Here is a 25,142-nt window from a genome sequence, read left to right as displayed (position 1 = left end):
AATTCGCCGATGTTATGCAAAGATTAAACTACCTTAACATTTCTTGACTTAGCTATACCCAGAAATGTTGTGTTGATTTCTTTATTTTATTTTTCCCCTGTAGTGACAGACAGCGATATTTACATTTTATAATCCGGTGAAAAAGTCAAAAAAGAGATGCTGCACTTTTTGATGCTCTCGGACCGGCACCTCAGTCGAGTACTGTGTAATTTGGAGTCGCTCTAGGTATGTATGTCATTTTGATGTCTTTATTTTTGGTTTTGTTTGTGAATGCTCCAAGTGTAATCCTGATCTATAACTCCTTGATTGAACCAGATTGAGTAGACTGATTAGCGGCTGCATCATCCTTGCACCATGCTCCTTCTTATCGCAAACTCCGTGTGTGTTTGTGCACGCTTGGAAAGAACGTGTGCGCTGCTTTTGTTGCCAGACCCACTTTAGTGTGATGCTATCAGCCATGTCAGAATGGAGGAAGACAGATGAGGAATGTTAACAGTGGACTAAAAAAGGGCCGGGTTGTTGTCTCCTTACAATTCAAGCCATGCAGGACGCAGACGTGCTTCAAGGAAAAGCAACACAAAGGCTTCACATTAGCCACAGAAAATTCCAATCATCTGACTAATGCCCAGCAGCAGTTTTTTTTTTTTGCCACGCAAGAGACTGACAACACTCCCCTCTCATCAGAATCAAACTGGAAGATGCTTGTTCAGGTCAGAATTAGATGACAAAATGTCGCCATCTTGTGGCGGAATACAGAACAGCATTACTATCTGTCAAACGCACAGTGGAGATTGTTGTCAACGTGCAAACAAGCAGTGCAATAATAAGTCATGGGGGAAAAAAAAAAAAAGCCAGAAGAACATCAAATGTCTCGGAATCACTTTTCAGCATTTGGGAGCTATGATTTGGATTGGCTGGGCTCACATCGTCTCATATGCGATAAATACGGTATTTGTAAAATATGGACATCATATCGAGTGTTCATCGACAAATTGCTCATCACCGTCTGTTTTGTTGGAAATAGAAATACATCATTTCAGTTGGCCACAAGTAGAAAAATGACACCGTCAGTAACAGTCACAATCCTTTTCTAATCATAATGATCATTTGATATTATTATTGTTCATAATAAGATAACACGATGACTGTTATTTTCATTTATAATCATGTATTATTATATTTCTATTATTCATTATATAATTATACTGTTTCATGATAATGATATATTATTAGTATATAATTATTATTAAATATGAACTGAACTATTATCATTATAAAATGCTAATAAAATGATTATTGTTAGAATGATTTACCTTTCCCATGGAAAAAGGCTGCCTGGTCTCAAAGGTTGGCAAACACTGATCTACTGTGTTCTGGCTCAATTTGATGTCACTTCCAAGCGACATCTTTTTTCTTATCTTACTGTGAAAAGGGATGATTTATGTGCAATCTTTCCACGACTTTATGTGTTATTCCGATAAGGCGTGTGGGCCCCGTGTAGTTTATGAGTGTTTATTGAGACCACAGATGATAGAGCTGCCTACTGATGCTCCCAAACAATCTTCCGTGGGAATGCAAAGTCCCGCCAGTTCCCAATCCCATTCCTTATCTCCAACTTTCCCGTATGAATTATATATGCCGACCGTCCCGTACAAGATCACGTCCGCCGTCGCTCTTAAATTCTAACACGCCACAAAGTTCAGACGACTTTAGTCGTGCCTAAATAAATCATTCGATCTATTTTATCCTTCCCGTAGTTGGAGTTTACTATTTGGGCTTTGTGCCTATGAAACAAGACGATTCCAGGAAGAACCGTGCGGCAAGAGACGTTCGGTCGCCAACCTCAACTTTTGCATACGCCCACTGATAAGTCCGGACAGTACCGACTTCACGGCACGGCCAATTGTCTCGCACGCGTTGCATATTAGAGGCCGACTGCTTCTTTACGGCTGGAGTTATTTATTTTTTTATCACTTTGCACACATGTAAACAAGCACAGTAACAAAGTGTAAGCTCCCTGCTTTGTTTAGCTTTCTGGGGAATTCCCAGTGGGCTGCACACATACAGGTGATTTGCTTATGCTCACTAATCTAGGGGGGGGGGGAGTGTAACTGTTAACACGCTACACCTGGACACACACACACACTTGTGCTTGGACAAGTCATGTTCACCTTGATAAGGCCGCTCGCAAGCCATTCAGGTGCCTCCACACCTGACACACCAATGGTCAACAAAATATAATATGATTCCATTTCACCTGCCAAACACAGGCCGTTCACCTCAAAGAGTGGCAAATGTTGAATGAACTGATCAAATTGGATGCTATATGAGAAATATGTCCAAATAATTCTTTGTTTTTGCCATATTTTTTTATTATTTTATTTATTTATTTATTTATTTATTTATTTATTTATTAATTAAGATTACTACAATAAGGAATACCTTCATTTCTGGGTGTTTGTTTTGTATTTGTTGGTTTGTCAAAATATGTCAAAATAATTATTTGTTGTCGGCATATTTTTCTAATGATTTGATTTATTAATTAATTAAGATGACTACAATAATGAATACCTTCATTTCTGGGTGTTTGTTTTGTTTTTGTTGGTTTGTCAAAATATGTCAAAATAATGATTTGTTGTCGGTATATTTTTCTAATTATTTTATTTATTAATGAATTAAGATGACTACAATAATGAATACCTTCGTTTCTGGGTGTTTGTTTTTGTTGGTTTGTTTTGTTGAAATAAAAAAAACAAGAATGCAAGATCTCTTTTTCAGGCAACCAAAGGTCCAATGAACCTTTGTTTTTATCTCCTTCTTTCAAGCTTCCAGGTGCAATCTGACCTGTTGCAGCTCTAACCGTCATTCAATTGACTTGAACACTCAGGGTTTCCCCCACACAGTAAGCGTTTCAGTAATACCCTTTGACCTTTTAGAAACTTCTATAAGCAAATTGGAAAGTTAATGATGTCATTCATTGCTTGGGTATAAAAAGCACTGCGTGAATATCAGCTGCCCAGTCCACTTCATATTATTAGTCCATCTGGTTCCATTATTTTCACAGCCCATTAGTATTTCGATTCTTTACTCCTGTGGATGCTTTCTTAAAACTTTTGAGCCACTGACGGGCTTGATTCCTCAGATCGATGTAGGGGTATGACAACAACTTTAAAAGTATGTCAATTGGGGGAAATCCCTTGATAACAATCCCACAAAAGTCCATCTGGGTCTCAAATGCGATAGAGTCCATTTCATTCCAATATGGGCGAGAAGCGGGAAATACCCTCACATGTGACATACCAAGTGATGCTAACATGCCAGATTAGCGGGATCAATATTGGGCCCACTAGTTTTTTTTAAGAATAGCCATCATATTTAATTAATTGAAATCATTTTATTAGAATACTATTATCTGTATCTTATCTAACTTACCTAACATAATACTAATTGTTCTTTTATTTATATTCTGACAAAATGGTTTGAATTTAATTGACTTATTATTAAAGAGCCACACAATGTTGAACATTAGACACCTTTTGACCTCAGTGTGAATTTATTGAATCTGAGCAAGCCTTAATTAGTGGACCCCGCCCCAAATCCACCACCGCCATCCCTCATGTGTGCTCTTTAGTCCAAATGTGATTGGCCAGTGGGGTGAACTGAAGGAGGATCTGTCGACCAAGGCTATAAGAGAGGTGCTGCTCAGGTGGCGCATCAGACAGGTGGCTTTTTAAAAAAATATATATATACTTGAGGAGAACACATCAGAGGAGGGAGGACTTTTCTATCAGTGTCAAAAGGTATGATTTTTGATATATCACTGTTGAGCCATCACAAAATCCATGTAGCAGTTCTCGCTTTGCTTTTCCTCTTCCCTGACACACCTGAAATTTAGTTGGCCGTCATAGATGTCTTTTTTTTTTTCTTTAACGTGTACATTTTGCAAGTTATGATACGACGAGGGGAGAAAAAAAAAAAAAAGTTCTCTGTTGTGATGATCCGGTTGACTGTACAGTAACCGACTAGCGTGTGCATATTAAGAGTGTTAGTTACAAATACAGTTATCTTCACGTCGCCTGGTCGGCGCGGCGATACGTAAACACCGATTTGATAGTCAAATTAAAATCAACACGGCAGCCACTAAGCAAACAAAACTTTGAACCAGGTTTGATGCATGTAAAATACTCTCGCGTGTGTGTATGTGCGTGTGTGTTGGGGATTAAGTAAAAGTACAAGTACTCAACTCCTTAATTAAGTCGAAAAAATATATTTTTCCTTTCATCGCTAGGGACAATCAGGGAAAATATCTCCCTCATAAGCTTTCCTAGACCTGATAGGAGAAGAAAAAAGCAAGTATTTGTTTATTTGACTTGACTTTATTTGACAGTACTTTACTGCAACTCATTAAAGTTGCTCCACATGACCTTAAAAATGATTGAAGTTGAAATGGAATATTAATGGTGGACAATGCATATGGCTTCCAGAAAGCCCCTTGAAAAACATCACCTCTGGATCTTTTTTTTTTTTTTTTGGACAGATGGCTTACGTGACTGAGCTCAGACTCGGTGGGGCTCGGGGTTCCTGGATGGGAGCCGCGCCCTCATCCTGCCCGGAGGTGGACCTGGAGGTCATCGAGGAGTATCTTCAGGAGCATTCGCTGGAGGTCCAGCCTTCCTACGCGCATGCTTCGCCTCTGAGCAATGTGGTGCAGTACGTGCATTCTCATCACAGCGCCAGGATCATCGGTGAGCGAGCAAAGCGTCCGACCGGGTCTTTCCAGCCTGACGTGTCGGTGGAGCTTCATCCTCTTACCTCTCCGCAGAGAATAACTGGTCAGGCCAGCATGCCTATGAGTGGCACTGCGGTGCCCCCAATAAGGACTATGAGGAGCAAGCACCACCTCCGGCCTGGCCCTGTCCGCATCAGAACCAATGGGTGAGGTATTTTTGCAACTTTCAAGAATACATCAAGTCAATTCTGCCAAATATCTCCTGATGAAGGAAAACCAAGCAGTAATTTATGATTGTCCACATTTGCTGTAGGATCACGTGGCATATTCAGATAAGACCATCGTTTGTATGGATTCCGACTCTCAATCCAGTTGCTCCCAGTACCACGAATATCACGACGCCCCTTCTCCGACTTCCGATAGAGGAGTCAGACTCAACAAAGATCTCGCTCCACTCTCAGGTACAAACGATTCGATTGTGTAAATCTATGCCCCCCCTTTTTTCATAAGAAGCTTTGATTGATTCAAACTTGGGATCCTCTTCCTCTTTGACAGGAAAGAGGAAGGAGAGGTTGTTCCAGTTCCTGTTTGAGATGCTGCAAACGCCGTCAATGCGAAGCTGCATCTGGTGGGTCCAGTCCTCTTCGGGTACATTTCAGTTCTCTTCCCAAAACAAAGAGAGACTGGCGGAGATATGGGGCCGGCGAAAAGGGAACCGCAAGACAATGACATACCAGAAAATGGCACGGGCGTTGAGGAATTACGCCCGCACGGGCGAGATCCAAAAAGTCAAGAGGAAACTCACGTATCGGTTTGATGAGAAGACGCTGAGAGGCCTGCAAGGAGATGCCGATATGTTATGAAGGGAAAAGTCGACAAGAAGCGAGATATGAATACTGAGTATTTGAGAGGCAGAGAAAAGTGTGACATCATGTAGATCTGATAGATTGTTGCAAGATATCTACTTTATAAGTAGGACCTCTTAATCACCTAATACACATTTTGGTCATTGTGGTTCTGTAATACAGATGTGTTTGTCAAAAAAAAGTTGTGCGTGTTGTCTTTTTAGCGTGATATTAAATATGTTTGGAATTGCTTGTACGTGTTTTCATTTGTGCAGATGCTTACACTCAACAGCCACATGATTTTAAATTTGAGCACCATTTCATCAATCTGCATTTAAAAACAAAATCAGATGAGTGAAAAGTTATTGGTGTTATTCGCTTTAATTACATGAAGAAAATGATGTGTTTCAAACTCAAGGGTCTTAAAAGATCGACAAAAGAAATACACTTGAATTGTGCAGTTTTTCAACAGTTTCATCTTGGGCCCCACGGTACTTCCGCAGCTTCCCCGCCAGAGAGCGCTCGAGACTTCAGTGTCCGTTGGACAATCGCCAGCCACCACAGACACATCCGCATGACCTAGATAGCTTTAGCGCACGTTGATGTTGCCGCCATATTGCATGTGGAAAAGTGAAGCGCTCGATGACGCCGCCGCATTTGTTAGCAGCTTTACCCGTTTTGCCACATATCATGAGGTTCAAATTCCTCAGGTAAAACTAAATAATCACTTGGAATTATGTTCAACTGTTCAGCGGCATTTTGGTCATTGAATGTGCTGACTTTGTGGGGCAAACATGAGAAATTCCGAGGCTTTTGGTGAAATTGACTTTCCTGTTTCACTTTGTAACAACTGATTGGTTTCACGGAATTTTCTTCTACTTTGCGGGTTCCCCTAAAAAAGAAAGAAAGAAAGAAAGAAAGAAAGAAAGAAAGAAAGAAAGAAAGAGCTGAGGAAGTCGTGTGAACCCGCGAACAGACGGTAAGGCTTTTTCTTCTAGTTCAAATATTGCTGTCATTATTTCTAATTTAATCGATAAATCACTGAATGTCAAAATGTTTACTGAAGATCAGTTCAATAATTTTTTTTGGGCGCTATTTATTTAGCAAGCCTCGGCTACATTTCAGGATATGGTTTTCACGGCAAATATTGACGATTAATATTAATCATTTTTCCTGGAGCCTATTCCCAAAAATATTCTGAATTTGTGCGAGTGAAATGCATGCTGCACTTTGTAGACTTGCACTTTAAGTGTATTGCATTTACTTCAATTCATCTGAAAGTATTGCGGCCAAGCATATATATGTATATACCGCATGTCACTAAGAGCAAGGTAGGTTGACTCATTCGAAACAACTTTATTGTCATTTCTATACAAACTGAATCCTAGTCACTTAACACTTACAATCATACATAGTGCAATACTGCTATGCAGTGAGAGATCAACCAGTGTGCCTTGGGAAATGATCCAATTCCACTACATTGGTCTGAAAAATATTTTTTATTGACGACAAATAAAGTACCGGCATCTTTTTTTGGCCAGTAAATAGTGTCATGCAAAACTATTGAGTGCTCGGCCACTACAGGGCCCGTGTTCCACATGTTGCTATTTGTAGCAGAAAAATAATAGCTTTGTGTTAAACAACAGTCACAGATTTCACATACAATAACTTTTGTTGCTTTAGTAAATTGAGACTAAATATTAACATCTGTGAAATGCGCGGCCCACCCAGGTCAATAACGGTGGCGTCGGTCGTCTGCGAGCTTCTCAAGGAAGGCAATAGACTGTATAGTTATCACCTGAGAAGGGTGTAGACCCACCCACCAAACTATACAACCTACTACCTCACCCTGACAAAGCCCAGTTCAAATACACATCCACCTGGCAAGTAATCGAATACACCACTCGGGAGCAAACACAGAAACGGTCACCACGGTCGATGTTTGCGTTCGGTCCGATCGGACGCTGCGGTTGTCACCTGGGCGAGTAAACTGTCTCTTGGGAAAGACAGTAGATTGTATAGTTATCTCGAAAAGAGGCTACCTAACCCTCACAACTATTCAATCTACTACCTCAGGCCCAAGGGCAGCATTCACCGTCGCCTTGCACGCCGACGCCGTCAAGGTCGCGCTCCTGTGATGCTAAAAGGGAAACACACGGGAGAGTTATGGCTATATTTTCGTTTTAAAAAGCATTCAGGTCAGAATATGGGTTCTTTCTAAATGACCAATGTGAATAATCGCAATAAAAAAAAAAAGACGACTTGTAGTTAAGTGCTGAGGAGTAGTGAGAGATTTAATTGAATTATTAGGTCAAGATATGAAAGATATAAACGAATTTGGAAGACAAATAAAAGTCCACACTCACTGGCTTCCTGAGACTGTAGCATGTGATCGAAAGAGAAAGAAGGAGGAGGGAAAAAAAAGAATCGCTTCTATGCCAGGAGCTCAGTTTCGTTTAGCCAAAAACTGAACTCATTCCAGCGTGCTATCGCTGTCCTGCTTCTCAAATAAAGGTACACACACACACACACACACACTCACCGCCGCCGCGCTTGTAAACATGGCCGCCGCCAGCTGCCTCCGACTGGATACAGGGCTGCGATTCTGCCCTCCCAAACAAAACAAGGAAATACAAAATGGCGACATGCGGACCGGCCATTTTAAGGTCTCCTATCAAACGTTTTTTTTGTTTTTTTTTTATTGCATTCTGGCTCCCCCTCCCCGATGTTGTTTGGACCCGGCCGACGGAGACTCAAACTTGCGCCAAATAGCGACACCAAGCCAACTCATTCACAATCACAGATCAAAGGACGGGCACGGGCTGTTAATGAGTATTTTAAGAAATGTCTGGCAGGTACAGGACTCGCATACAGCCTGACGCAGGTCCAGACCAAGCCATCATTTTTGAGTCTGATTTGAGGCATCGGGCGGGGTGTGTGCTTGGCATGATGCCCATCTCTGCAACAGTGCCAATGGCACATTGACAAGCTATGTTTAGCCAGAAAGAAAACAGCCCCTGACTGGACTGGAGTGGACTGTCTAATATTGAAATGGAACAGTGACAGGAGCAAATATAGGTCACATGGCTGAATGCTCTGCTTCTGGGTCATCTGCATGTCCACAAACAACTAAGTCAATATCACTAAAAGCTGCATTTGAGACTTGGCCGATTTCACTGCCAAAACATTTCACTTTAATCTTCATATATATTATATGAAGGAGATGTTATGCTGTTGGAAATGCACATTGGACGTTTATTTGACCTCAAAATCCCTGCAAACATTAAAATACTGTATGAGTAGCTTCACTTAGCAACACGTTAGCATTTAACAGTTTGTAATTAACATTGGATGGACAATTATGCTTGATAACAATGAGAAAAATGGTATATAAAAAAAACAAGGGAAGGCCTTTTAGGAGCTGGTAATGCTTGGTCACTGATAATAAAACGACAGTTTCATTATTATTTATTCTGCTACAGTTTCATTATGAATGAGGACACCAAAGGCACTTCATAGTGATATTGAGCCAACTTGAAATTGTTTTGAAGCAAAATTCCATCAATCTAGTCATTTGAGATCTTCTGGGTGTAACATTTACGTGTCACACAATTTCAGGAACGTGGGAATGAGTGCACGTTCTCGTAAATCCAACTTGGTAAGCTTTGAGATGACAGCTTGTGGACAGTTGAAAAAAAATAAAAAAATCAGATCAGCATTCTTTGATAAGATTGACGATTACAATTGACATGTCATTTAGAATGACTGGAGGGATTCGAACTCGAGATGTGTAGTTATAATTTGAGTTATTCGGCATCACAAGATCTATAGCTGCACGTTTTCATGAGTTTGGTGAGAGAGCCCTGACCTCAACCACATTTCACTTCATCTACCCGTCCCCAAAAGCCACAATCTGGTGCCTGGTTCACCACCCCAGATCATTGAAGAACCAATACGGTATCGTAAACACGCCGACATCAAATACAAGACGATGACGAAAGTCTATGAATCAAACAATCGATTTCCCTTTTGGGTGTGTCACATTTACTGTAAGTCAAACACGAAAATGTCTAAATCATCAGGGAGTCATTGCCCAAAGGACGTCGAGTCAAGGAAATACCACTCAAGTCTCCCCAAGTCATGAAGAATGCTTGGCACAAATACAAAGCGCTCACCAGACGACTGCGAAAGAATGCGTCTCTGTCACTCTTTGCGTCTCGCACTTTCTCGCCAAGTCCGTGTGCCTGGCAGAATTTCAATGACGGGCCAAAGGAAACGGACAGTCGGACTTGGCGCGGCATAATTGGGTGAATGAAGAATTCCCACAATTAAGATCACCCAAAAAAATAGGATTCATCTCGTCAGAGTCACTCAACTTATTATTCTTCCTCTTAATCTTTTCCATTTGCTGGTTAGCGAGCTCCTTTAATGCCCGCTGGGTACTTAATGTTCTTTAGCTCCTCATTAGCCAGTCTCCAACACAAAAGAATTCAAGAGCACACAAATGCAAGCCCACGGTCGACCCGAAGCGTCAGTTGAGCTGATCCTGTTTTTACTACATGCTAATTGCATGGAAATCCCGTGTAAAAGGTGTATTGTGTTCTTATCGCACTGTTCCACCATCTTTTCCAACCTAGATATATCCCTTTGCTATTCCTAAAGGCTCCTTTAGCGTAAGCTTGATTGGGGTTGGAAGAACAAGTTGACGCTTGAAATCGTGGATTTGTGTCATCTCCTTTTCCGATTGGCCACTTTTTAGACGAGAGACGATGCCGCACGGTCCTAATCGATGAAATGTCGACTCGGCGACTTGTTGTTGTGAACTGACGTTGTTGAGATACATTTCCAAAATGATATGTTGGAAGTTGTTCCAACGTTTTAGCCCAGTTAGTATTTTGAAAGTATGGATGAAAATAGCAGTTAGCCTCGCTAGATTCGGCTGTTCCGATCGCTGCCAATCTTAAAATATTCATTTTTGTATCCTGGTGTTCTGTTACCGAATCATCCTTTTTTAACTGATTATTATCTAGCTAATAACAACAAAAACAACAATAATCATGAATAATAATCGTGATGTTTCTCACAGAGCACATTGACGTCAGGATTTGTGCTGACAAATTTGCCATTTGATACAAAGATCTGGCACCATTTGTCAGAAACAGCTGCAGCTTCCTGTGCGGCACCAGAAACTTCCCGTCGCCACGCTGCAAACGGCGACAGGTCGGCCAAGATACGGGCCAATAAGCTTCGAGCAGGAAGTCAGCCCACTTGCCTCAAGGAGAAACATCATGACGAAACCCACACAAAGTTCATCTGAGGATATGCGGGGAGGCGGGGAGAGAGAGCTGTGCCGCTCCCATCTCTCTTCCTATCTCAGGCCCCCGCGTTGTCTCTCCTTTTCGTCTATCTTTCTCTCGCCCGATGAACGGATTCATTTGCATCCCGATGCCCGCGACGTGTCCGGCTGACAATCTGAGCAAATAAGCCGAGCTAGCGGGCTAGCGTGGCGCCTGCCCATATCAGCCGCCCTTCAACACGTGGCATCGCGGCGCCATCTTAGAACCAAATGTCACCGAGATATGACCCAAAGTCTCAGAAATGAAAAACTTACTGTTCATTTTTTTGGGGCCCTTTTGCTCGTCTATACTTTTCCTTCTTCTGCCTTCGAGCAACCTCGGTTTCATGATGTAAATCGTCAACACGAGGACGTTAAGACAAACATTCCATTTGCTCTTTTGTCACGCGGCTCGATTGCACAAAGCAGAAGCGTGGGGCGGGCGAGGGAGGGGGGGCAAAAATGCAAATATTGCAATGAGGAGAATGAGAAACGTTGTGTTACTTATCACGCCAGCTCTCACTGATAAGAGCCAACAAACAGCTCGCTCCTTTTACATTCGAGGTAAACCGGACCTTCAAACGACGAGAATCTCGACGCTTTCTAAAGTTAATCGAAAGGACCCCTTTACTCGCGCCCGCCATTCGACGGCGTGACACCTGTTCCTTGCGGAAAAACCACGGAAAAATCAGTCCCAGAGCAGAGAGGGAGGGGAAGACCGGCGTGAGAGAGGAGAGAGAGCCGAGGGAGTTGCGAAGGGACGCGAGAGACGGCGGGGAGTCCCGGAGTCCCTCTGAGCGCCACAAAAGTTTCTCCTGCTTTGCCCACGGAGCCAAAATGGCGCCGTGCGGCGTGGCAGGCGACGGCGAGACAAGCGTTTACAAGCCCGAGATCGCGACCAAGGACGCGGGAAGTAGGAGAGCCACGTGACAGGGCAGGGAAATACACGGCCAAAGGTGTTTCAAAAGGAAAAAATACCTGCAGCCTGTACGTGAGAGGCGGCGGCGGCGGCGACCTGGGCCCGAGGACCGGAGGAGAAGAGGGCCATGATGGCGGGAAGGAAGGGAAGAGAGAGGAGTAGAGCACACCCTCTGAGAGCAACACCCCTTTTTTTTTTTCCCACAATCCCCTCCTACTGCCGTGAGTGCGTCTGTTGGCGCACGGGGTGACACACAGCCCTAGAAAACGCACGTCCGAAAACCAGCACCGGCGTACTCTCGAATCCTCGGCGACGCCGGCGAAGGAAACGGCGACGCGAACCGACGCGAGTCGTAAACCTCGGCGTGATCGATTCGCCAGCCTTTGGCTCGCCCTCTGCTCCGGCCTGCTCTGTTTTCGCCTCCGCCTGCCTGCCTGCCTGCCTGCCTGCCTGCCTGCCTGCCCACTTTGGCACCGTTGACAAGAGGGAAAGAGAGTGAAGGGAGGGCGGCTGTACACACACACACACACAGAAAGAGGAAGGGAGGGACACGCTGTCGCGAGAGAGGGCCAACGCAGAGGAGGAGTCGGCGAGGGGAAGCGTGGAAAGAAAGAGCGTTCCAGTCACAAGTCACATGAATCGTCGTGAGCCGACGCCGTGACACAAACGTAGCAGCTGGGCCGCATCGGCAGAGACACGCCGCTCGCCTCCTTCCAACGCCCCGGGGTGACCGGCAGATGGCGCGAGAAACCAGCCGGCGGGCGCCATATTGCTCGCCCTAGCCGTGTTTGCTAGCCGCAAGATGCGTATGCTGCTCTATGCGGAAAAACAACAAACAGATGGACGTCGGCGCTCTCGTTTCGACATCCGTTCTTATTCGTGACAGACGTTCGTATTTGAAAGAAAATGTCCGCGGAGGACTTCAAGTGACCAATCACGGGCCACCAGGCGCACGACCCGACCAATGTGAGCTCACGGCGGAGCTGACATCATTTCGAAGAAAAAAAAAATCGAGAAAACTCTTTTTGTCCTCCCCACTTTTTTTCCACATGCACCTGATGAAGGCACTTGATTGGAAGGACAGCACTACAAAACACCCCCGAGCCCTCCACCGGTTCTTCGAAACACTCACCCAGGAGATAAGAGAACAAAAATAATGGTCCGGTTTCTCAGCTTTAACTCCACTCGAGTCTTTTCTTGCAGATCAGGACACACAAACACACACACACACAGCTGTACTGTACTCCGACACAATCCAGTTGTTCCGTGGAGGCTCACATTCAGCCGAGCGCTCGGACAGCCCCTCCGACCTGACGTCACGTCTCCTTTGTTGTTTATGAATTTATTTCTCTCCTCAGCTGAACTCTCTGAACCCAAAGTACCCACCCAGCGGCTCCTCCCCTCCTGTCCTCCCAGTCCTACAATGACTCTCTGCCAAAGAAGGCAGGGCGCATACAGTACGGCGGGAACAAGGCACAAGTGCAAAGGCCGAAAGGCGGGAGAAGAGACTCGTATGTGACTTTTCTTTTTTTTTTTTTTAATCCTTCTTTTCTTTCTTGACAAGCGCCTCGCGTCTCTCTTCCTGCTGGCTTTGTAAAAGTTTCAGCTGCATGGCGAGCCGGCCTCTTTTGGCACTTGTCCAACTTGTGACTCTTCTGTCCTTCTTTCTGCAAGAAAGAGAAGGCGAGGAACGGGTGGGGACTGGGGAGGACAGCTAAAGTGACAGCTGGACTGCTTTTTAAGACTTGCTCTCTGAAGACAGTCAACGTTGACATTTCATACATGTGCAAAAAGTCAAGTCACGTGGAGCAACAATGAGGCGTTGTAAGAAAGGATTTCAAATGGACTCTTATTTCCTTTTGTCAAAATAAATGTAGCCATCTCGGCTCACAATTTTACTTGCAGTAAAAATGCCATTTTGAAAAAGAAAACAATATACCATTAAGATCACTGCCGGTAATAATGGCAATTGCGTAATAATAACCCAACAGTGAACATGATTGACTCTAATTTAATCCGGTAACAAAAATCTTTTTCCTCACCATTGATTCATGACAGATTTAAGTGGAAAATTACAGTGACGTACAAAAAATAATGTCATAAATTTCTCAAAGAAGGGAAAATGAAACCTTGGTGAAAACCTGATCTCCATTAATGCCTTTAGACCGTCATCACATCTCTTTGGCATGGGTCATTATAAACTAAAACAATTGTGGGGCTTTTCTGTCTTACTTTTATTGAACTTGACGTATGTATTACTTCTCATCTGGACCTTGTAAAACAAAATTAAATAATGATTTCGAACCATCTGCTGGGACTTGTTTATTAGTGCTGGAATTATCTGGGGGATACTGCCCTCTTGTGGTCAAATAAAAGTGCAACAACTCCAGAGGATGTCAGCAGCTTGACCTCTGATCTTGGCTGGCCTTTCTTCAACAGTCTTGTTATGCTCCTTTGGTTATTTTTTTTTTCAAATTCTTGAATTCCATCTGCTAAAAAACACAAATTGAGGCTTAGCCAGCTGTGCTTTTAATACGATTCCGCTTGCACTGATCTGATTTCTGGGAATGAAAATAGGCCAAAGTGGAGCTCTGAACTCGGGGCAGGACCAATTAGACTCCGGATCAGATGTCAGTCAGGCTTTAATCCGCTTCATTGAGCTTATTGCAAATAAGAATAAGCATTTTAAGACTCTGCGTGAGTTTTCCAGCAGGCTTTTACGCTTTTGTTTGCACTTTTGCTCATATGCACACCTTGCTAGAACCGGGCTATGTGATGTCAATCATTAATCATGGCTGACGAAGGCTCTTTTGTTTTGTTTCATGATCTAACCCAGTGTGCTGTACATGCATTCTCATTCAAGAATTTCCACTGGGTTTGATTTTCCCGAAATGTGAGCATTGCGTCATTTCACCCAACCAGAAAGACAGACTGGAACAATGCAAAATGAAAATCATTGACGGTGGAGCAACACCTGTAGACAGGAATAAAAAGAGGATATATTCTTTATCCTCTGCGAAGAATGACTACCATTCCTGTTACTGCCCCCCTAGGAAGTGTGTTATTATTCATCAATCCCATTCACACATTTACACCGTGACTGATTGTCTGCACCTCAGTCAAGCATTTATGCTAACGCAAAAAGTACATTGCAAAAATGAGCAGGTTGAAATGAAAACAAATGCGAATAAATGTGATCTTTGCAAGGGATTTTGTGACGCGATGGGAGGAGTTAGTACTACCGGGGCCAGCCAAACTTTCGCCTTTGCGCGTGTTTGCTACGCCACGCCACGCCTCTGTCAGTACGTGCACGGCGCTCTCATTTCACAGCAAACTCCAACTCGGCAATTCCGCCTTCGCTGTCAAATTTGTTGTTTTGCATCTTGTTCTCGTTTTTTTTTTTTTTAATTATTACGATTGTTTAAGACGCGATCGTGGGGCAGCCCAGCGGCGGCAGAGCAGCAAAGCCGTCACAAGGTGAGAAGTTGAGCCCAGCAAACTTTCTTTGTCTTTGTTGTGCGCTGCAACTTTGACGCTGCGCCGCGCGTCGGCCGGCCGATGTTGCTCTTGGGAAGTTTTGGGATAGTTGGCATATTTGGCATTGTGTTTTGAGGATTCTGAGCTTGGCGCGCGTATGTTTTGGAAGGGGTTGCTTGGTGTTCTCCCGCCTCCCACGGCGACTTTCTCCCCCCAAGCGTCTGCCAACGTTGCTTGCGGTATTATTAGCACACGAGCTAACCGCTTTAGCATGTCCGCGCGTTAGCTCTCGTCTGTCGTGGATTTATCCGGTTCAAATTGTCCCCAACGTACTATCCGAGCATTTGGTGTTTCTCTCATTGCACTTTTATTTTTATTTTCAGTTATTTTGATCGCCATACTCTTTTTCTAAACCACCTGAAAACACTTTTACTGTGCGTTTTTCCCCCCCCCCCCCCCTCCCATGCTAGCAGTCTCCGGTGTGCTCTAAAAGTTTTGACGCTTTTGTGAAAGTTGCTTTCTCCTCGATTCATTTGTGCTCACTATGGTGGAATTCAAATAAGCTCCTGGAGATGCTCGTTTAAAATCAAAGTTATGGATTCTCCATAGTGTGAGCGGGCGAGTGGTGCTCTCTCTCTTTCTCTCTCTCTCTCTCATTCAAGCAAGAGACTTGTTGTCACTGGAGTTTGCGTGTCTTGTCAGCTCATTGCTTTATTTAGCTCTTTGGCTGCTAGCCTGGCTCCCCACTGCACTTAACACCTGACCTTTTGACTACAGGGAGTCACTGTATATAGTATACCGACATTGCAAAATGCATCACAATACACCACGATGTTTGAAACGTGCAGAGTTTTTCCAGGCCAAAAACGCACTACCTGTATTCCAGACACACGACTTGCAATTCTCATCTATTCAGATTCAATTAGGGCTTAAAAACCTCACAATTGCATGTTAATTGTTTTTGCTTTGCTTATCAGTTCATAACATCTTAGAATAGAATAGATCTTTTTTGTCATTGTCACACGTACAAGGAAATTTAAAAGTGCCAACCGATCAGTGCAACTGCTAAAATAAAAAAAGATTTAAAAAAAAAAAAATACAAGCTAAAAAAACACACAAACAGGTGACGTGTAATTGCACACAATTTCGACAATAACTTATTTGTTAAATGTGAAAACTAGCCAATTCTGTGTAAATTCAAGGACTAAATTATTTAAGTAAGCAAATTTGAATGGAAAATTGATTTGGTCAAACAAACTCATCTTTTGCGTGAACATGCAACACTGATTAGTTCCTTTCTCGGTGCATTTAAACTCAGTCGCAAATGTGGAACTGACCAATTCAATCCATTTTCAGCAAATGACGCAGGAAACGACAAAGTGAACGACGACAATCTCTGATTTTGTGCCCGGGCCTCGTGAGGATACGTCTTTATTGGCATCCATTTGCGCCCCGATAAACAAACCTGTCGCGGATGATGTGATTCACATCCACATACTGCTCTGAAAGAGCCATTGCTGCGTCACTAGCGTTCTGGACACACAACTACCCACTCAAGGCAAAAATAATTGATTTACCTTAAGTAACCGTAGTGCTAAAAATGAACAAAGGAACAACCTCATCACCAGCACAAACAAACCTAGAGGAAACAGCATCTCTCTCAACTTTAAGACCCGTTACACAACTTTTAAGTCTGTCACGTATCCCCCCCCTTGTATATCACAATGTCCTTTAAGACTTTGCTCTCTCCTAACCATGTCTGCCCGGTTACTATGGCAACAGTACAAGTCCTGTCGCCAGTGATTGAAAATAGGAAAGCCCTGAAACGAGTGTGTCCGACAAGCCTGCACCGCAGCAGGGGAAGCTGCGCGACCGCACTGATCCTCTGTTAGCCGCCCTCTGGAAAACATTAGACACCAGCCGGGGTTCTGTTACAGATGTGTTTCAGGAGACTTGAAGCATCTTCCAACAATAACACAAGAATGTGTAATTTCCTCATGTGGCTCGTGCAGACAGGGGATCAGGCCTTTTTTTTTTTTTGAAGTTAATATGAAGTTCATTTTGACTTTGATAGCTTAACCAAGGTTGTTTGTTAAGAAAATAAGCTAATGTTGGAAACAGGCGACACGTATCGGAAGTGATTTTGACACCATGTCAACAGTTATTGAACTGCGCCTCGTTGTGATGCAACGTTGTGATGTACTCGTGCTGCTAAATAGAATACAACTGAGGCCTGACACGAAATGGAATGTAGCTCATCGAGAAGTGAACAAAAGATGGTGTTTATAAAAATAATCATGAATTACCTGAGACATAAAATGATAATAACCGCAGCCATTTCCTTCATCACTGGCAGAGCTAGGATTTTTTTTTTTTTTCCATGGCTAACATTATTTGGCGTCGGGTAGCCAAAAAAAAAAAAAATCTACTAACCCCCCGCCCCCCCCCCCCCCCCCAAATTGTTCTTAAATTGTTCATACCAATGCTATATGGATTCACTTGTCTGCATGTCGGTACATGAAATGATGAGGTGTGTCATTATAAAAATGGAAACTGTGCCAAGATAAACTGAATGTATAATTCCCCCCCTCCCCTTTTTTTTTTTTCTAATACACAAGGCAAATCAAAACTTTGACATGTCACATCAATCACTTTTGCTACACTTGCAGCACATTGGACAATAGTTTGAAGCTGTTTCTAAAGAAAGGTGAAGTCTTAATTGTGCCCAATTGTTTTTGTCCCAATGCAGATCTCCTTTATGAACGCTGGCTCATGTTTGTCTTGTGGTGTGTTTTCAAGGTGTGGCTGGAGCCGCCGTCATCATTGCGTCGGAGTGGAGTTGCCGTAGCAGCCCTGACGGGGCGCAGGAGGAGGGCGGCGGCGGCAGCGGCGATGGAGACGGACTCGGGGACGGGGCAGACCGGGGATTGGACGGAGACCCTGAAGGGGTCTGGAGTCCTGACATTGAGCAGAGCTTTCAGGAAGCGCTGGCCATCTACCCTCCCTGCGGCAGGAGGAAGATTATACTTTCGGATGAGGGCAAGATGTACGGTGAGGAAGAGTAAATGAGTACAAATTATCTTTGGCAGTTCACAGTCAAGTATGATGACCATGAGTTAAAAAAAATATTTTTTTTGATAACTAGAATATTGATGCCGAATCGTTTTTATTGACATTGATACGTACCGGTGTTTTTAGAGCACCCCTAATCAGTTCTATTATATTTTTTATTTTAAAATAAATGATTGTTATAAATAATAATAATTAACAAAATGTATTTAATTTTTTATAATTAAAAAGATATATAATTAAATATATTTATACCTTTTTTTCCCCCAAAAAATTTCAAAATAAATGATTGTTATAAATAATAATAATTAACAAAATGTATTTAATTTTTTATAATTAAAAAGATATATAATTAAATATATTTATACCTTTTTTTTTTTTTCCCCCAAAAAAATTTCAAAAATCAGTTTTCAAAAACTGATAAAGAGAAGGTACTAGGTTAGTCATTTTTGACACTTCCCTTATAATTGATATATAATTGATATGCTACAGTAAGTTCTACGATGCAAACAACCTCTTGCAAAAACAAAAAAACACAGTGGCAGAATCCAGCAAAAAGTGTTTGTCCTGTTTTGGGAATTGAAGTTGACTGCTTTGTGTCTGAGTCAGCCTCCCTTGTCGCATTTGGGGTGTTCTTTGTTTCGGTAAAGATGGAATGACTCAGCAGCAGCAGCAGCACGGCTTCCCAGAAGAGTGGAGACTGTGCCACTGATGTTGATAATGTTAACACACGTTTGCTTTGGCCTGGATTGGATCAAGCCCGGTGAGGCTTGATTGGATCACCTTGGTCCCGATCCTCTTTAACGTTTGCCGCAGTGAGTCGCCGAGCAGCTGCTCGGGTGTGGTTGGGATGGAGGGGGGGGAAGCCTGTGAGAGAAATAGCTGACCAGGCACTTTGTCCCGACCACATTTTGGAAGCCTATTAACTATGATGTCCTCCATTCTGTTTTTTTTTTTTTTTTTGCTTCATCTCCCTTGGCTGACTGCCAGCAACAACTACTAACTTTGATTTCAATTTGAGGGAGTCTATAAATGTCCAGCAGTAGTCTAAAGTTATTCCCCCATCTGGTTCAGCCTTTTTTTTTTTTTTTTTCACATTCATATTCGCTGCTTCATTTTGAATTTTACAGTTTTGTCAGCTTCGGAGTCTCATGTCATTTCTCTTTCTCACCTGTAGGTCGAAATGAGCTGATCGCTCGCTATATTAAACTACGGACAGGAAAGACACGCACACGCAAACAGGTAACCGTGAATGGTGCAACTTTGTAACCGCTGAGTCATCTTTTATTTTAGTTTGTTATCCAACCCAGTGAAAAAAAAAAAAAAGATAAATCCTTGTTGTGAATATGTTCCTAATGTTAACCCTGGCCGTTAGGTGTCTAGTCACATTCAGGTTCTGGCCCGCAAGAGGGTGCGCGAATACCAGGCGAGCATCAAGGTGGGCGCTCGCCGGATAAACGTCATCCCCTCTGAGCTTATCTTTCTTTTTCTCTTTCTCTCCATCCATCCTGTCCTTTTTGCCGCCTTCCTTCTACCTCCACGTGCGCCGTCAGGTCTCTAGTCACTTGCAAGTCTTGGCCAAACGAAAGTCTCGTGAGATTCACTCTAAGCTGAAGGTACGCGCTTCGGTGTCACTGCCACGCACGGCGCTCTGCCCCGCATGCCGACTCGATTTATAATCAGCGACTCCCATGAGCTAAGGCTGACTGGCTTGCTCGTATTATGTCGTGGAATTGTTTTTTTTTTTTTTTTTGGCTTCCTTTAAATGACTACCATGAGCGACTGAGCTAGTGCATGATGGGGACTCGAGCTTTTGGCGCTTCCGCACTTGTTTTCGATTCAGTACGTTCCATTGACGGGTTTGATGACATCATCGGTCAGTTTTTGGCCATAAATAAATGATGCATGGCGCTAATTTTTGCATGAGCTTGGTTGACCGGAGCGTCACGTGACTCAGCATGCGTACGCACGCACGCACACATAAATTTAACGAGACCTCGTCCGTACATTCCGGGAAGGCTTTCTGCTTTTGATGCATCCGCTCCGTGTTCCGTGTTTCCCCTCAGCTCTTCCAGATCTTCACTGGTTTTGAGTTTTCTTGTGGTTTTACCATATCCTGTCATCAACTGTCTTTATCAGTCTAGCTATTAGTGGTCATTTTGTTACTGTTCTAATGGTAGTTCTATTTGAAGTTTGTCGGCAATACTATTTTTGGTAAGATGCTTCCCGTTTGTGACAATCAAGCTCCATCACGCTTAATTGGGACGATACTGATTTCTTTCAATGTGACATTTTTTCTTTGCCGTAGGCCATGAACTTGGTAAGTTTTTGGTCATACTACTCCGCTTTTTTTTGTGCTTAATTGTTGGCCTTCACCGTTAACGCTTGCCCTCAACGCAGTGCAACTTGTACATGACAAATATTTGCTTTATCTGTGTTTTATTGATTTTGAAGTGGCTTTAGTACCGTAACGGTGGTGGCTGCAGTTTTCTTCTACTAGCACTACTGTACGAGCTTTGGCATCACACTCAATCTGCTTTGCACTCTGTTCTGAATCCCTCGTAGTTATTGCATCATGCTGAGTGAGGTATTTTATGGATAAGACGTGCATGTTAGGTTTTTGGAAGATTTTTCGTCGGTGTGAATGCGAGTTTCTTGCCATCAGTCTAAGCTGCCCAAAAAAACAACAACAAAAAAAACATTTTTTTGGTAGGCTTCGAGCTGTATTTAAAAAAAAAAAATGGACGAATGAAGTGTTTGTGTATGCAGGCTGGCCACCTATGTTAACTCTTGGGAATGTCTTCTTCAGATAACGTTTTGAATTCATGTTCAGGACCAGGTTTCCAAAGACAAAGCACTACAGACAGTGGCCAACCTCTCATCAGCTCAGATTGTGTCTGCAAGTGTGATGAAGAGCCAAGCTTCTTTCCCTCCGCCAGTCAGGGTACGAAAAACACACCGACACACATCTGGCAAAAAGACTTTGTCGTAATAAAATCTCCTCTTTCCCTTCTCCGTTGTTTTCTTTGGTCTAGTTTTGGCCCGGCCACGTGCCAGGACAGCCTGGACATTCTCAGGAGTAAGCATCTTGGGTTTTTTTTTTGTGTCACATGCTTGTGTGAAATGAGAGAATCTGAATATCGGAAGCGTTTTTTTTTTTTTAAATTGCTTCTTTTCTTTTTTTTTTTTTTTAGCATCAAGCCCTTTGCACAGCCTCCTTACACAACACTAGCAGCTCCTGTTCCTCCACCCATCAGTAAGTAAAGAAATCTGAGCAGCATGGGTGACTATAAAATTGCAATTGCGCGGCCAGTAATGTAAAAAAAAAAAAAATCTAATTTGAATATCCCCTCATGTATAATAATGGATCAAGTGGCTGGCTTTCAAAATGGAGGACGTTCTACTGTACCTTGCTCCAAGCGTTGACCTACTTATTGCTTCTTTTCCATTTTGATTTTACGCTGACGCTGCTTTATTTATGAGGTGAAAGCCAAAGGTTAGCGTCAACCCATGTGTTTGGCAGGCTACGAGTCCCTGCCTCCCCCTCGCCCGGCAGCGATCGCAGCGCCTGTGTGGCAGGACCGAACCATCGCCTCAGCAAAACTACGGCTTCTGGAGTACTCTGCTTTTATGGAGACGCAGAAAGATAGAGAGATGGTACGCTCCGTCGTCTGTGGTTTTTGTCTGTTTCCCTTCTCACCTGGGCTCGTCTCTTCTCGCAGTATAAGCATCTGTTTGTGCACATCGGCCCATCCAACCCCAGCTACAGCGACCCCGTGCTGGAGTCGATAGATGTCAGGCAGATTTACGACAAGTTCTCCGAGAAGAAAGGAGGCCTGAAGGAGCTATACGAGAAAGGGCCCCACAATGCTTTCTTTCTTGTCAAGTTCTGGGTGAGTAACCCTTAATACCCATGGCAAAAAGAAAAAGACATACGTTGATGAATTGTAAATAAACTCATCGCTGCTAATCCACAAATAAAAAAAAAACGGGACTTTTTCCTCGTCTACTTTGTAAAACATGCTCCATTTTTTCCCTATGATTCATTTAGGCAGATCTGAGCAGCGATCTTGAAGAAGGTTCCGGTGCGTTCTACGGCGTGAGCAGCCAGTACAGTGGTACGGAGAATATCACAATCAGCGTCTCGACAAAGGTCTGCTCCTTCGGCAAACAGGTGGTGGAAAAAGTCGAGGTAAGCCGAACCTCAAAAAGCTTTTTGCCGGCGTCCAAACGGCAACGTTTTTTTCAGCGCTCTTTCTCCTTGCCGACTTCAGACGGAGTACGCGCATACGGAAGGCGGGAAGCACGTGTTCCGTATCCATCGCTCACCCATGTGTGAATATATGATCAACTTCATCCACAAACTCAAACATCTACCGGAGAAGTATATGATGAATAGCGTGTTGGAGAACTTCACCATACTACAGGTTGGTTAAAAAAAAATATATATATATTATTTTTTTAATTTAAGACTAGCTAGTGTATTTTTATCCACTCGCAAATATTCCCATTGATGGGGAACCACCTGCACTTTCTCCTGTCTCCCACTAGGTGGTGTCTAACAGAGAAACTCAAGAGACTCTGTTGTGTATCGCTTTTGTGTTTGAAGTGTCCACCAGTGAACACGGCGCACAGTACCACGTTTACCGCCTAGTTAACGACTAGCTATAACGGACACGCCAAGACTGTCGTGACTTACAGTCGGCCATTTTCTCCTACAGATTGACAGCAACACACAAGCAGCGTTTTTGCCTCCACCAGCACAGCCGACCGATATTTCAAACACTAAAAGTCAAAACAACGTGTGATGTTTTTGGGAGTGTAAATAATCTGTTCATGTTCTGTTGTTCGTGATAATCAGTTTCACTACTTTTCAGTGTTTTTAATCAGAAGAAATAATATGCTTCCGGAAGCAAAGCGCTGAAACCTTTGAATTGTTTCAAAAAAAAGAACGGCATTTTGTTCCCGGCAAAGCCAACGTGTGTCGTTGACAGTGAGGACTTTGAATATGCGGTAGATAAGTCTACACACCCTTTTGCAAATATTTCAAGGAGGACTGGAATAACTGATCATGTGGTTGCACAAGTGTGCACACCCTCCTGTCACTGACATTTGGCAATGTTCCAAATGAACCAATCGCGGGCTCGGGACGAGGTGTATTTTGTGAACTCACAAAAGCTGCGAGAATTCAGCTTGCAGGCAAGATTAAATTTCAAGTGTGTATTTTATTTTACTTATTGTGCAAAATGTAGCTGGACTCACGTTTTCCTTTATAAGATGAGGCTTAATGGTCACATTTAATGGAAAGAAAAGCTTTGAAATAATTGATCAGTCTTTTTTTTTTTAATCACAAAAGCTATCAATTTGAACAGGGGTGTGTAGACTTTATATATCCACTGCCAAATGATTTTGTACGTTCTGTTTCCTCACTCTTATTGTATCTACCACAATAACCGTCTTCAGCTGTCACATTTCCCCAATCACAAGAAAAGATGGCAATTCATACCTTGAAGGAAGCAAAGTGCGACAAGTTGACACCGAACAAATCAAATCTTAGTGTTAACGAACGCTTTAGTCATTGACAACAAAGGCGTCAGTGTTCTGACGGGATGAGAAATTCCCTCAACTGTTTATTTGCCTTTGCTGCATTATTTCTACCTCCGTGTGAGTTTGGGATTCAAATGTGCTTTCATAAAGCCCTGACCTAAGGAGCACTGACGTATAGGACGTGTACACTACATTTTTAATGGTACGTTTTTATAAGCCAAAATTAGCTCAATATACTCTTATTTTTATTTTTGTAAAAGCAGATGTTTTTACCAGTACAGCTAATACTCTAAAAAATATATCTATTTTTTTTTTTTTTTGCAGCCATGGTCACCCCCCACAGTGCACTGGGGTTAAAGTTCTCTGAACTGACACTCGTTTAGCTCCGTGGAATGTTTTTAACTCTGTACGCGTTATTTAGCAACACTCGTTAGTTGATCTCGTCATCCCCTCATTTACTAGCAGGATTATACATCAAGCATGTGTTTTTGTTTTCACGTCACAAATGTTTGAGCCGACACGTTCACTCGTAAATAATCATCACATTTGTTGTGTGGAGCACCGTTCCGCCGTTTTGGTCATATTAATTCTCCGGTCATGCTCAGTACGTTGAATATGTGCCTTTTAGGCTATGCCAATAAAATCACTCACGGTGTTTGCAGGATCCATTGAGTACTGTTGTAGTTATTGGAATGATGTTTGGATTGTAAATGGTGGGAAAATCTATATTCAACACTGAATTTCAAAACAAGCAGATTTACAGCTGCTAGGGGGCACTGTTGCCACATTTACTGGAAGATTTTTCATTTCTGAGTAATATTACAAGACAGTATATTTTTATTGATATTGCGTTTTCACAACAGCTATAGCCGTAACAAAGCGTTTTACAGAATTTATCAAATATGTAAAAATACAACAGAATACATCGCAAAGCAATGGCAGCGATATAATGAAGAAAAACTTCTATTTCAACATCTGCCTTTTTGTTCGAAGCTGTTAAAGATGCAACCCAAAACAGTCACGTGGTCAGGTTTACTCAGAGCATCCCTTCATAAGGAAGACATAATCTATATGCAATTTTGAATTATTATTCTTTATTTTTTAATGTTCAAATGTGCCCGAGTTGAGAGTTATGTATACTTGTTTACTGCACTAGCTAATTATGTGTTGAAAAGATCTTTCTTCCACTATACGAGAGTTTGGCATCACGACATCTGTCAT

General features: G+C 42.8%; 2 protein-coding genes and 1 long non-coding RNA gene across 8 annotated transcripts; 2 read left to right on the top strand and 1 right to left on the bottom strand.

Moving 5' to 3' along the window:
- Positions 1-3,507: 3,507 nt before the first annotated feature.
- On the top strand, positions 3,508-5,796 carry LOC147062942 (uncharacterized). 2 transcript variants are annotated; one of them, XM_085919641.1, is made up of 6 exons: positions 3,508-3,800; positions 4,289-4,349; positions 4,538-4,745; positions 4,823-4,935; positions 5,043-5,190; positions 5,285-5,796. In XM_085919641.1, the coding sequence occupies exons 3-6, from the start codon at positions 4,538-4,540 to the stop codon at positions 5,590-5,592; spliced, it is 777 nt and encodes a 258-aa protein (XP_085775767.1). In that variant the 5' UTR covers positions 3,508-3,800; positions 4,289-4,349; the 3' UTR covers positions 5,593-5,796. The 2 variants fall into 2 exon arrangements, with proteins under 2 accessions (XP_085775767.1, XP_085775766.1); XM_085919640.1 differs by lacking the exon at positions 4,289-4,349 and having other exon boundaries at positions 3,510-3,800.
- Positions 5,797-6,193: 397 nt separating this feature from the next.
- On the top strand, positions 6,194-24,585 carry tead3a (TEA domain family member 3 a). 5 transcript variants are annotated; one of them, XM_085908883.1, is made up of 14 exons: positions 6,194-6,553; positions 13,187-13,339; positions 18,105-18,356; positions 19,552-19,616; positions 19,750-19,812; positions 20,683-20,694; positions 21,208-21,318; positions 21,410-21,453; positions 21,569-21,630; positions 21,898-22,031; positions 22,097-22,267; positions 22,426-22,566; positions 22,649-22,801; positions 22,926-24,585. In XM_085908883.1, the coding sequence occupies exons 2-14, from the start codon at positions 13,252-13,254 to the stop codon at positions 23,037-23,039; spliced, it is 1,410 nt and encodes a 469-aa protein (XP_085765009.1). In that variant the 5' UTR covers positions 6,194-6,553; positions 13,187-13,251; the 3' UTR covers positions 23,040-24,585. The 5 variants fall into 5 exon arrangements, with proteins under 5 accessions (XP_085765009.1, XP_085765027.1, XP_085764999.1 ...); XM_085908901.1 differs by lacking the exon at positions 13,187-13,339; XM_085908892.1 differs by lacking the exons at positions 6,194-6,553; positions 13,187-13,339 and adding an exon at positions 15,094-15,305.
- LOC147062941 (uncharacterized) lies at positions 7,061-13,056 on the bottom strand. The gene is made up of 2 exons (XR_015065797.1): positions 7,646-13,056; positions 7,061-7,570 (listed from the first exon to the last, which is right to left on the bottom strand). It is a non-coding gene; the product is annotated as an uncharacterized LOC147062941 (long non-coding RNA).
- Positions 24,586-25,142: the final 557 nt, after the last annotated feature.

The sequence above is a fragment of the Syngnathus leptorhynchus genome, chromosome 1 (assembly GCF_054491065.1).
Source record: "Syngnathus leptorhynchus isolate UIUO chromosome 1, UIUO_Slep, whole genome shotgun sequence".
NCBI classification, from domain to species: Eukaryota; Metazoa; Chordata; class Actinopteri; order Syngnathiformes; family Syngnathidae; genus Syngnathus; species Syngnathus leptorhynchus.
The sequence above is the reverse complement of the archived record's forward strand: the minus strand, read 5'-3'. Positions and strand labels throughout refer to the sequence as shown.